Consider the following 12,621-nt stretch of genomic DNA (forward strand, 5'->3'; position numbering starts at 1 on the left):
GTTAATTATTTTTTGGCAAGAGTGTTTACTGAACATAAAGGTTGCTCATGACAGGTAGCATGGCAGTGTTAATTGAATGGACACAGTAAATCCTAATTGTTTTTTCCTTTCAACAGGTATCATCAACAGAACTGTGGCTTGGACCTATGAGACTGACCCAGGATCCTATTCAGGTAACACAGTAGGTGAAGCTACTATCCATAAGCAGAGCTGATAACATTTGCTGGAGATAACCGGGGGACTTGCCGGTGGCTTGGTACAACTTAACCTAAAATATGCAGCTCACTTTTAGGCCATATAGACAACGAGTACAGCTGGGGCAAGCAAGGTGTTCTTGGAGGTGCATTATCTTTACTGGAAAAAACATGGATCATTCTACTAGAATGATTTATTGTGGCTATACATGGTTTACTGGCCATCTACTGGCATCTGTGGGCCCCTCAGGAGGCAGCTGCAATAGTCTGTCCTGCAATCCCATTGGATTAAAGTGACTTTGTCATGCAGTAAATTCTCTGATTGCATGCATGTGGAATACAGAAAATGAATTGTGGCACAACCACTTCCCATTGCAATAGCTGATTAGGACTGTTTAACATCAGACAGTGTCCAACAGTTCACTAAAGTGTGTATTGTCGCTTTGCTCCACTTCGCCAGGTGCAAATTCATTACCACTTCTCTAATTCACTAAAATGTAAAGTTGTGCCTAGGCTGCTGAACGCTGGCAACTTTCCGCTAGTGTTACTTCGGCAGTGCGAGCATTTCATAGTGAAGTTTCGCTAGCGTTCGTTTCTGCCTAGCGAAACTTTGTTAGTCCTCTTACGCTTAGGTTACTTTGAATAGGACAGGTACATAAAAGTCGTATGGACGTCTTTATTAGAGTTGTTGGTGCAAATACTTGAAGTGGCCACTTTTTATTAAAAATGTCCAAGGAACCATAATAAAGACAAAAGAGATCCTTTAATGCCTTAGACATGAGCCCACCCTAAAACAAATGTGGCATGCCCCTCAAATGTCTGGAAAAAGTATGTTAACACAAAAATCTGTAATAGTTAGGACTTTTGTAATAGTTAGGACTTTTGAAGGCAATCCCACTTTGAAAAAGGAAGTCACCAGCGTTTTTTAGAACTTTTATGAATTTCCGGCATACAGGATATGATGTCACTGACATAAGATTAAGGCGGATGTAGCTTCGTTTTAACTCCTGCGAAAGAGGTAACGTTCTATAACATTTGTACTTTAGTGAATTTGCGGAGTAACGACCATTCGCGAATTGTGCTCTACGCCTGTAAATTGTCGATGTCCCTGTGGATGGGATTTCTGGTGAATTGTCTCTAGTGACGGCCACTTCGCCGTTTAGTAAATCTGCCCCTTTGTGCCAGGTACCACGGTGAGTCAGAACTCAGAAGGTGATAGCTTCCCCTATGCTTCCTACTGGGACCTATCTAGTGGAGATGAGAACAGGATGAGCCCAGCTGAGAAATAGCAGGATATCTTGGAAAGCAATGCATTTAGCTGCAATCAGAGAGTGGTAGTTGAGCAAGAGTCAGAGGCCAGAGGATTAAGAAGCCAAGGAGTCAAAACTAAGTCGAATGGATAATATGTAAAGTGGTCAGAAAGAAGCCAAAAGTCAGCAATCAAAAAGTTATTAATATCACAGGAATAAACGCTCAGTGTCAGCCGAAGATGATCACCTTACACTGCAGCATAGGCCTCGGCATCTATTTAAGCTGAAAAATGTGCACGTCAATGCACATGCTTGATTGTGGGCCTGCATTGAAATGTGTCCATGAGGACGCTGGAGCGTGCATCGATTGATGTGCGTGCGTTGACCAGCTTTTCCAACGTACCTAGATGTGCACTGAACAGACGGATTCTGACAGTTTGGTCTGGATAACAGGGTTGCTCCCTTGTGTTTAGTTGCTGTAAGAGCCTCTTTTTACTTGTGTTTACTGAAAGATATGATCCATGTAATGGTATTACAGCTGTCCACCTGTCCTAAAAAGGCTTCTGTCCATTGTAACATGACTCTGTTTTAACTAGTTACATAGTATAGTGGATTTAAAAGGTATAACAGAATTAAAATAAAAGGTAAGTGCCCCTAGAACATATTGTAATCTAAATTCTTAGTTCCGCTAGATCACCTTAAGGATTTTATTCATTTGTTTATACTTTTTCTATCAGTAGCATTTTAAGCAGTTCCTAACAGTTAGGCTTAGCAACAAACACCATGGGCCTGATTCAGTACATGTATGGGATCTGTTATCCGGAAACCCATTTTCCAGAACACTCAGAATTACGTAAAGTCCATCTCCCATAGACTCCATTATAATCAAATAATCCAAATGTTTTAAAATGGTTTCCTTTTTCTCTGTAATAATAAAACAGTACCTTGTACTTGATCCCAACTAAAATATAATTAATCTTTATTGGAAGGAAATCCAGCCTATTTGGTTTATTTAGTATTTAAATGATTTTCTAGTATAATTAAGGTATGAAGATCCAAATTATTGAAAGATCTGTTATCCGGAAAACCCCAGGTCCCAGCATTCTGGATAATAGGTCCAATACCTGCATATAGTGCAACTGTTGTACCTGCACTGAAAATTGCAAATTTTTTTGCATAATTGCTCTTTAATTAATGTGAGATGTTATTATGTCAAGAAAATGCAGGTGGACTTTGTGCTTAGTAAGATACATACAAATATATTTCTCTATGCCAGCATATGGGGCAAGTAAGGTACTGTGTATTTTTCCATTTTGCCTTAATTAATGAATGTTCTTTTCCAAGTATAGTGTTCTTTTCTGGAAAAAAAACATTTGTTTTTTTTTCTGCAAGGGAAGATTAAATACTCCTGGGAATAAGCAGCTAAGGTCAGATCCTTGCCCCAGGTGAATTAGAGAAAGTTGGAAAAGCCAAGAAACAGATGTGTCCAGATGTGTTTGTTTTTTTTTAATTTGTCAGCAATAAAATTCAGGATTGATGAGAAAATGTTGGTGGAATTCAGATAAGTCTTACATATGCAAGTCATGTGTTTAAACCAGGGCTGGGGAACAAATGCAGTTATCAAATTCAGCCTGCACTGGTTTAAAGGTCAGCCAGTAGAATTAAAAGGTAACAGATATATCACATAACAAACTAAGGAATCACCTAGGGTCTATTTAGATGATCTTTGTTGGATCATGATAAATCTTCCTCTTAATCTTTATTTTGAGTGTTCCGTTTGCCACAAACAAACCTATATCCATCAAAATGGTTTAATAAATCAACCCTTCAGTTGTTCTATCTCAGACTAAACCTTCTTATCCTGTGTCACTTATCCATGCTAATTCTTGGTTACATGTAGTGGAACGGCCTGATATCCTTCAACCAAAAACAGCAGTGGAATGCTCCTGACAAACCAGCAGTATGCTAGATTTGTCTGCAAATTATACAGAGCAATACCACGAATTCAAGGTATTCCCTTCTATTTAAAAGCTTTTATCTGGCCTAGTTTAGAGCAGGGGTCCCTAAACTTTTTTTTTACCTGTGTGCCACATTCAAATGTAAAAATAGTTTCAGAGCAACACAAGTATGAAAAAAGTTCTGGTGGATGCAAAATAAGGGATGTAATTGGCTATTTGGTATCCCCTATGTGTACTGTCAGCCCACAGGAGCTTCTGTTTGGCAGTACATCTGGTTTTTATGCAACTAAAACTTGCTTCAAGCCAGGAATTCAGAAAGAAGCACCTTGAGGCCACTGGGAGCAACATCCAAGGGGTTGGTGAGCAACATGTTGATTATGAGCCACTGGTTGGGGATCACTGGTTTAGAATTTAGTGGCGTATGTATTCACATTCTTAGGGGTTGCCATGAATGTTACAAGGTGGCATCCAATGAACATTACATTATATTTATAGTCATAAATTGCTTCTGCAGGGCTGTGCAGTAAATTAAGGGAATACGACAAACAAATAAGACCATAAGTCAGAGAAGCCAAAGTCCAGACAATGCCAGATGTCAGAACACTTGAAACTAGGTGCTAGTTCTTAAATACTCTATGATTCATTCAGCCGGTGTATATCTCTCCAGCACTGCTTCATAGTTGACCGGCTTAAAACAGAATATAGGATAATTGGTGCTTCACTGCACCTTTCTGAACACACTTTGTGCAGGAACCTCCCATCTTGGATCAGGTACGTTAATAATTGAGCTTCTTCCCAAAAGGAATGACTGTCACATAGCAGGTTTGTTAGGGTTATATAACATACAGTAAGAAAAACTTTGGAGAACCAACTGGAGGGCTCCAGGGAATATTGTTTGCTCTGGAGGGAGAAGCAATTTTACTATGTTAGGTGCCTTTGTGTCTCTTCTTGTTTGTCAGCCATTTCTACTTCTGTGTCCCAGTGTAAATTAAATTTGTCATTGTCTTTTTTTCCCCTCATCCCAGAAATACCTATTATGCCAATGACAAACAGTGCTACCTGTCACCTGCGTTTAGTTGTGGCTACAAAACCACAGAAAATACCCTGCCACAGACAATACTCAAACAACATAATAGCTCCAAAAAAAAAAAATACAACAGCATTTTTGAGTAATTACGTGATTTGAGTGTTTTAGCAGAGACAGTTATCTGAATTTTTTATGGCAGGGTATTTTCTGATAGCCATGACAAAACATGGGAGACAAATAGCTCCATGTGCCATTGCCCTTACTGTTAATCACTCAATTATCTCCCACCTTTTCAAGATCCTAGTGCTTTGAGATTATTTTTTATTGCTCATTTTAATCTCATATACAGTCAATAGAATAATTTTGTCACTTCCACCAAATATGCACTTTCTATCTGTCTTTCTCTCAATCTTTCAGCCTTTGTACAATCTGTTAAAACAGATTACATAACCATCATGACATGCTGTAAACTGCTGCTACCTATTAGATCCTTTTTAATTTGATATAAAATTTTATATGAGGTTGTGTGTGACTCTGTACTCCATTATACCGACTTGCTAATCCACAAAGGAAAATAGAGCCTATACTCTACTGTTTCACTAAACTGATAAATGCAAGTCAGTTCGTTCTTAGAATAATAACTTTGTGAATGATGCCCTTTCTTGCTGTATGTATACCTGTCTTTGCTGAGATTACAGTAAAATAAATAAACCAATCTTGAGTTTTTCATATAATGATTTAGTACAATTGTTGGCTTTGAAAGGCAAAATAAAAATAAAGTGTTATAACCACTTGTACTTTTAGGTGTTGCTAGTATTTGCAAAAGAAGATAGCCAGAGTGATGGCTTCTGGTGGGCCTGTGATCGAGCGGGATACAGATGTAATATTGCTCGGACACCAGAGTCTGCACTTGAGTGCTTCTTGGATAAGCACCATGAAATCATTGTCATAGATCACAGGCATTCAAGATACCTTGATGCAGAAGCCGTGTGCAGGTAACCACACTAAAAGAAAAAGACTGTATCTGTGCCACCAGAATAGAAATGCAGAATAATATTACAAAAGACATTGGGGGAAATGTAATTAAAGTCACAAAGAGAAAAACAATTCGCATCAATAAGAATAAAAATCCACATCTCACAATGTAATATTGTTCCTTAAACAATATTATTGCATTGCAAATTTTTTGGGGCAAACATAATGACTTTTTCAGTAAGAAGTTTTATTACACTTACTTCGCATTGGCGCAAACTATATAATTTGCAAAGGGTCTTTCACTTTCGGAAGTGGTCGCTAAACAGTTTCCAGGTTCGCAAAAGCTATATTAAATTTGTGCAAATTTGTGCAAAGCATAACTTTTCGCATTGCAAATAGTTTTCTCGTTAGCGACTTTTATTACATTCCCCCGATTGTCCTTAAATCTCCACCAATACTCCTTATATAGCCACCTTATATATAAGACAAATACCTTCAGCAAATATTACATTTCCTTCATTGGGAAATCCATTAGTCCTCCATTCCAGTGATGTTGTAGCTTGCTTCAATAATACAGAATTGATAATTGATAAAAGCTAAACGCTTTGGTTAGCTAAATTAGAAAGGGCCCACACTATTACTGCATATCATTATAGGCATCCAGAAATATTAAGAACTGCATTAAAAGATGTGACCGCTATACCTATAGCTTGGGGCCTGTGCTCACAACCCTAAGCAGCCATTCTACGCTGCTATCTGGAACCCAACACTGGCTCAGGTCATTTTCTAGAGTAAAGGGAAAAATAAAGGTACCCTTGTCTGCAAAAAGATTTTCCTGAAGTCACAGTATGTACCCTATACATAACCTCCATTGTTCTTAGCTAGCACATGTCTAGACTTGATGTAGTCTCCCCACACATCCTAGTATAGATTCTGTTTCCACACATATAATGCATGGAACCTGAAACATAATTCACACACATACAGAATGTCAGCATCTTATCAGGAATGTATCAGGAATTAATCTCTGTTTTTTGTTGCCCATTCCATTCTTGTTCTTTATATTTTTATTAAATTGGATGTTCATCTTACAATTAACTTATAGTATTTTGTGTACACATTGATATTTTGATACAATTAATATTGGCAAAATTTAATTTGCTATTTTCTTATTTGTCCCCAAACTTAACTCCAGGAGCAGCAGCCTGAAGGCCTTTTAGGGATACATACTATTTAAATGCTTAATTGTTCTACTGGCCTGAGTGCCAGTGAGAGTTCGGTTAGGGTGAAAGCATATTCTCTACCTTAAATGATCTATCTTCAACTAGATGATTAATGCAACATTTAATTTCTCTGTTACCTTCTTACATGTTATGGGGCCTAGCCGAATGTTGAAGGTCTTGAGGGGAAAGGGGCCAGTAGCTTAGAGTACATGAAAACTGGTGCTTTATAACTTTTGTTTTGTTCCACAGATCCATACGAGCAACAAAGCCCTCAGAGCACACAACGATTCTTGCCATTGTTCCACGTGTGTAAGTTGGTAATACTGCCTTTTGTTGTGAATGAAATCAGCAGAATTCAAAAGCCCAGAAGATGCAGTTGTAGTAGAGCACATAATAATGTTTGAGAGTTTCTAAAAATCTTAAAAATTAAAAAAATTGATGCATTAAGGGGCAGATTTATCAAGGGTCGAATTTTGAGGTGAGTTTTTTTAAACTTCCATCAACTTGAAATTCGATTAAAAAAAGACAAACCAAAATTCATTAAAAAAAAGCAAATTTTTTAACTTTGTGTGAATAGGCTACATTCAATCATTAGAATAGAATTTGTATCATATTCGATCAAATTCGTTTCAAAGTATTTAAAAAAAACTAGGACGATTTTGCAAAGTCCATCAAATGACTACAAATAGGAACAGCAATTTAGTAGGTTTTCGATCGAACAAAGAGACAGTACATGATACATTTCGATATTCAAATCGAATTTGGACTATTCCCTAGTGGAAGTAAACTAAAATTTGCTCGAAATTTTAATTTAGAAATTTGATTTTTCAATTCGACCCTTGATAAATCTTCCCCTAAGTGTCCCTTTGCTTATTGGACACCACAGTTTACAGTTAGCTATAAGGAAATGTTATAATTGTTCTGATTAGTTGTAAGTTGGGGGATTAATACAATTCATTCAGGCACTCATTAAACAGAGGGTCACCCAGGGGGTGGGCCAAATTGACTCCTCTGATTGTTTGGTCATTGGGCAAAAAGTTTACTCATATTAGAAGCCTGTGCAGATCCTTAAATCCTATATGCTGCTAACCTCCAGCTACAGGTGGAAATGCTGAGGTTCTTATTTGCATTGATCTTGCTGCAGGAAGTTGTATAACTTTTTCTGGAGCAGACATTTTCTTGTCAATATCTAATACTACACTAGTTTAAATCTAATGCCTGTGGGGCAGAAACAGACACTTATTTATCCTCTTGGACTAGGCCCTTATAAAGACCACACCTGAAATTCATACTCTCTGTTACACAAGAATCACTTTCTCATGATTAGATTACCATTTGGTCTTGTAGATGGGCACAGTTCCCCCTACTGGCCTAATGCACAATTACATTTAGCCTGAAACCTACTTGACATTTCACCCTACTCAATAACCTTATTCCAGGTTGAATTTAGTCTGTCTGCAAATAAAGGCATACTGGGTCGGGGGCAGAACTTCTATATAGTTCTCTGGTACTGTAAAGGACTTTTGTGTTATGATCACAACTCAGTACGCTAACAATATGCTTCAGTTTGTAACTTTCTGTTTCAGAGCTTCTGATAAAGAGGAGATGTCTGTCCTTCCCCTTCTGAATGTGGGATTTAATAGGGTAGGTAACAGCAAATAGTTTAGGCTACACATGGGTAAATCTCTTTAACACATTTCAATCTACCAGGTTGTGTGTCTGGTGATGCCTACTAATAATTGCACGACTGAAAATGGTTCTTATTGCCCTTTACATCCTTTGTACCTTTGTGGTGCTGGTGACCCTCCATGTAGATGTTTAATATGTTTTATATATTTATGGTTATATTTAATATGTAGGCCCAGAGCAAAATTAATTTTCAAAAATTACAAAAGCTTCTGTGTAGAAGCTTTCAACGACAGTTCTAGTTTTGGCGACTAGAGAGTGTGTAGATGTCTACATATTATTTAGGCACGTGGCCTTTTAATTTAATAGACAACCATTTCATCTGCAATCCATTGAGTGAAGCCTTTGGCTTTTGGTTGATGTTTTTGAAAGGTACAGGTTGCATTACTGCCATGCTGCTATCAGTCCACTAAACACTGGCTTCCCTTTCTCACAAGGGAAAAGAAATGGAAGTAGCTAGTCAATTAATATGTTACTTGTTTATTGCTAAGTACTGGGTTATATTTGACATTGGTGTTTCAAGTATCCAGTGACATTCAGTTGCAGACAGTGCCATAATGAGTAAATATCAATTATTCTCTTGTTACCCCTTAGAGATTTGTGGAGAACAGCAGTATGATTGCATGTTACAATGAGCTGATCCAGATAGAACATGGGGAAGTGCGATCTCAGTTCAAACTGCGGTATGTAGAAATAAAATGTTTTTCCCAAAGTGGTCAATGCCAACAGGACTCAATCTTAAGGAACAGGTCAACTAGCCAAGCTGGAAAATTCTGCAGGGGAGAGGAACAAACATGCCATATATTAAATTTATTTATGAATTAGTGAGCACAAGCACATGCAGCGGAATGTACAGATTAATCACTGGGACGGGTGCATACCTGATAGGCACCACTTCTCAGTAGCAGCCTATGCATGTGGCATGTGGCTGACGTGAGAAAATGGCCTATTAATGCCAGAGAAATGGTGACTGATGGGACAAAAAAAATCTTTTAAGGTATGGATTATGTACCTGTGCCTTTGTGCGCAGCACTGTACATTTTTTACAGTGCAGTAATAGCAACATTAAAGGAGAACTACATTCTAAATATAAATATGGACAAAAATGTTACAGATTATGTACTGAACGTATTGCACCAGTTTAAAGTTTCAGCTTCTCAATAGCAGCAATGATCCAGGCCTTCAAACTTGTCACTGGGGGACACCATCTTGGAAAGTCTCTGCGACATTCACATGCTCAGTGGGCTCTGAGCAGCTGTTGAGAAGTTAAGATTAGGGGTTGTTGCAAAGTATCAAGCAGAAAAAGAGGTTGGCCTATAATATAAACTGATGCTATAGGGTAGATTATTAAATGCTGATGCTAATTACACTGGGTTCTGTGCTGCCATGTAGTAATTATTTGTATTAATTACTAATCAGCCTTATATTGTGACATTTCTATTCTATGTGTACTGTATATGGTGAGTGGGTCTCTAAGCTCAGTAAGTGACAACAGCACAGAGCATGTACAGTGAATCAGCAGAAAAGAAGATGGGGAGCTACTGCGGTCACAGATCCTCCCTGTTAAAGGGCTGTGGTTGCCTTGGGCTGGTACAGAATCCCACAACAAAATGTACAACATTTCTAGCCTACTTCATTATTTAAGCTTTAGTTCTCCTTTAAGTTCGACAAGTTAAAGTACAAGGAAAGCATGATCACAGGTGGGTGCCAGTATGTTCCATATTCAATGGAGGCTTACTTACTTGTACTTTCCAGTAAATTGGGCTTTCTTGTTCTTTAAGTGATGCAAGAGGTCCCTGACCGGTAGAGCCTATTTACATGTTCATAATTAAGTCTTGATACATTTAAGGGTTGAACTTTATGATCAGGTGTAGTTTTTTGCTCACCCGGCTTAACATAGTAACATTTTAAATTGAGTTGAAAAAAGACACACATCCATCAAGTTCAATCTTTTAGGTCAATATATAACCTGCCTAAATGCTAGTTTATCCAGAGGAAGGCAAAACAGATTTTAAGCCTCTCCAATTTGCCTCAGAGAGGAAAACATTTCCTTCCTGAAGGATGGCAATTGGACCACTCCCTGGATCAACTTGTTCTATGAGATGTCTTCCATAACTCTGTATTCCCTCCCTTGCTAAAAAAAACATCCAACCCATTCTTGAAGCTTATATCAATCTAATGTATCAGGCGTTATTACTTTCTATTTTCCAGTTGTGACCGTTTTTCTAATATTGAAGTGTAAAGTTTTCTCACCTTCTAAAGCATCTCTGGAGGGGGGGCGGGGGGGGGGATGCCGACTCTTTAACTGTTCTAAATACATTTAGTTGATACATTAGTTATCTTTAGCCCTACTGAGCGAAATCCCTGAGTTTCATTAAAGGCAGCTGTTAGAATTGATACAATAGTTGCTAATATTCCACAGATACTGCTGAGAAATTGTATCAACTAAATGTAGCAAATTATAATGGTTCAGATTTTCCTGGATCACTATGCTGCCAGGCTGAAACACTAGAGAGAGGAACAATAAACTTAAATTTTGGGAAAACGGTAAAAAAATAAAACATGGAAAGCAATTGAAAAAAGTATTTGTTTATGCTGAACACAACTAAACTGGAACCCCTTAAAAAACATTTTGGGGTTAGTCTTAGTCTCTGCAGCAATGTTCTCCCCATTTCCTGTCTTTGCCTTCTGGATTACTGTTTTACAACATTTATGATACTCATTAAATGCAGCTTCTGTCCCTACAGACTTGTAGTTTTTAAATGCCCTTCTCTTCTATTAACTACTTTACTTCTATATTAAGCCACATAGGGTGATTCTTAGTGCTTCTACATTTACTTCTGAAGGGAATAAATTGAGAACAGGAATGATTTAATATCATTTTAACTTACAATAATTTCTGTTCTGTGTTTTTAGCCAAAAACATAATGCCCCAATCTATGTTCTGAAGGGCAGGCCTTAAGGAGCTGAATTTTGCTTTTCTTAAATTTAGGGGGTTTTATTGCCCCAGTGTATATTTGTTTTTTACAACAAATACTAAATGAGATTGCAACACTAAGGGGCAGATTTATCAAAATGTGAGTTCAGATTTTAATGAATAAAAACTCATTCCATTCATTCCTATGGGATTTTGGAAGCGTATTTCTGAAATGGTGAATTCTAATTTTCACCCATTGATAAATATACTTCTAAAAAATCCCATAGGAATGCATAGAATGTGGCTTTCATAATATATCTGCCCCTAAATGAGATCATAGGCTTATGGATTAATTAATAATTAATAATTATCTTTGCTTTCAGGTCCTGCAACTCAATATTTACAGCCTTAGACAACTGTCAAGAAGCCATAGAAATAACAAGTGAAGATCATGTCATACAGGTATCTATGCTTACAACAGCACTGCAGTTTCATGGATCTGAGATTCTGATTTTGTCCTGAAGCAGATGAAGCAGATTCTCAAATGCAGGATAAATGTTACATTTAACTAGAAGCTTGGTAATTTTTCAGACAACCTAAAAGGAGCTACTACATAGGCAATTTCAGAAGCTTTGCTTTTGGGCAGTATTTATTGTGGACTCCCCTATCTATTTACAGTGTTAAGGTCTTGTGCATTCAGAGGTGTTAATCAAAGCACCCCATAATGCAGTGGCATAACAAGAACACCCCCCCCCTTGCAAAAAATCTTTGGAGGGGCCTGGTGCACACAGTAGCCCTTACCCGGCCCTCCCTTCACCTGCCCATTTATGTTCCTTATAAGTAAGAGTGCAGCTAGGGACTGGGAGCAGACCCTGCGGCATATTTTAACTTGGAATACTGATAGCACTAAAGCTGTGATTAAAGTTTATTCAGTGCGAAGGTTCTAAGTACTTGTAACTTGTCAGTATGTTAACCCAGCCTTTGAACGGATGATGGGATATCATAAGGAAGAACTTATTGGGAAGGAACTTACTGAACTGCCAAAGAGTGACAAGAACCGTGCAGATCTGTTGGACACCATCAACACATGCATCAAAAAGGGAAAGGTAAGATCACTGAAAATGTCAATGAAACAAATATTCAAAGGGATAAACCCTTTTGTCAAAGGATTGGTTGCAAAATACTAGGTTAAATAGGAAGGTATATTAATTACTGCGAGCTGACTAGACAGTCCTGGTCTAAATATTAAAATGAGTCAGTAATTGCTTATCACAGGACCTACACATTCATAAAGAGAAGGAAAAGATCTGACATCAACTTAACAGTTATGTGTTAGTTATGTGTTAGTGTTTGTGTGTATATGTTTGCACAACACTAAAAACACTTTTGTT

At 37.7% G+C, this 12,621-nt stretch overlaps 1 protein-coding gene across 2 annotated transcripts in view; it reads left to right on the forward strand.

The window, feature by feature from the left end:
- Nucleotides 1–12,621, forward strand: part of LOC108707272 (high affinity cAMP-specific and IBMX-insensitive 3',5'-cyclic phosphodiesterase 8B) — a 68,798-nt gene that overhangs the window by 39,288 nt on the left and 16,889 nt on the right. For both annotated transcript variants that reach the window (XM_041580518.1, XM_041580519.1), the window contains exons 2-8: nucleotides 117–173; nucleotides 5,234–5,424; nucleotides 6,877–6,936; nucleotides 8,214–8,271; nucleotides 8,908–8,996; nucleotides 11,614–11,692; nucleotides 12,196–12,336. In XM_041580518.1, the coding sequence (XP_041436452.1) occupies nucleotides 117–173; nucleotides 5,234–5,424; nucleotides 6,877–6,936; nucleotides 8,214–8,271; nucleotides 8,908–8,996; nucleotides 11,614–11,692; nucleotides 12,196–12,336 (675 nt within the window). The remainder of the gene's footprint in view (nucleotides 1–116; nucleotides 174–5,233; nucleotides 5,425–6,876; nucleotides 6,937–8,213; nucleotides 8,272–8,907; nucleotides 8,997–11,613; nucleotides 11,693–12,195; nucleotides 12,337–12,621) is intronic.

Source organism: Xenopus laevis, chromosome 1S (assembly GCF_017654675.1).
Source record: "Xenopus laevis strain J_2021 chromosome 1S, Xenopus_laevis_v10.1, whole genome shotgun sequence".
Lineage (NCBI taxonomy): Eukaryota > Metazoa > Chordata > Amphibia > Anura > Pipidae > Xenopus > Xenopus laevis.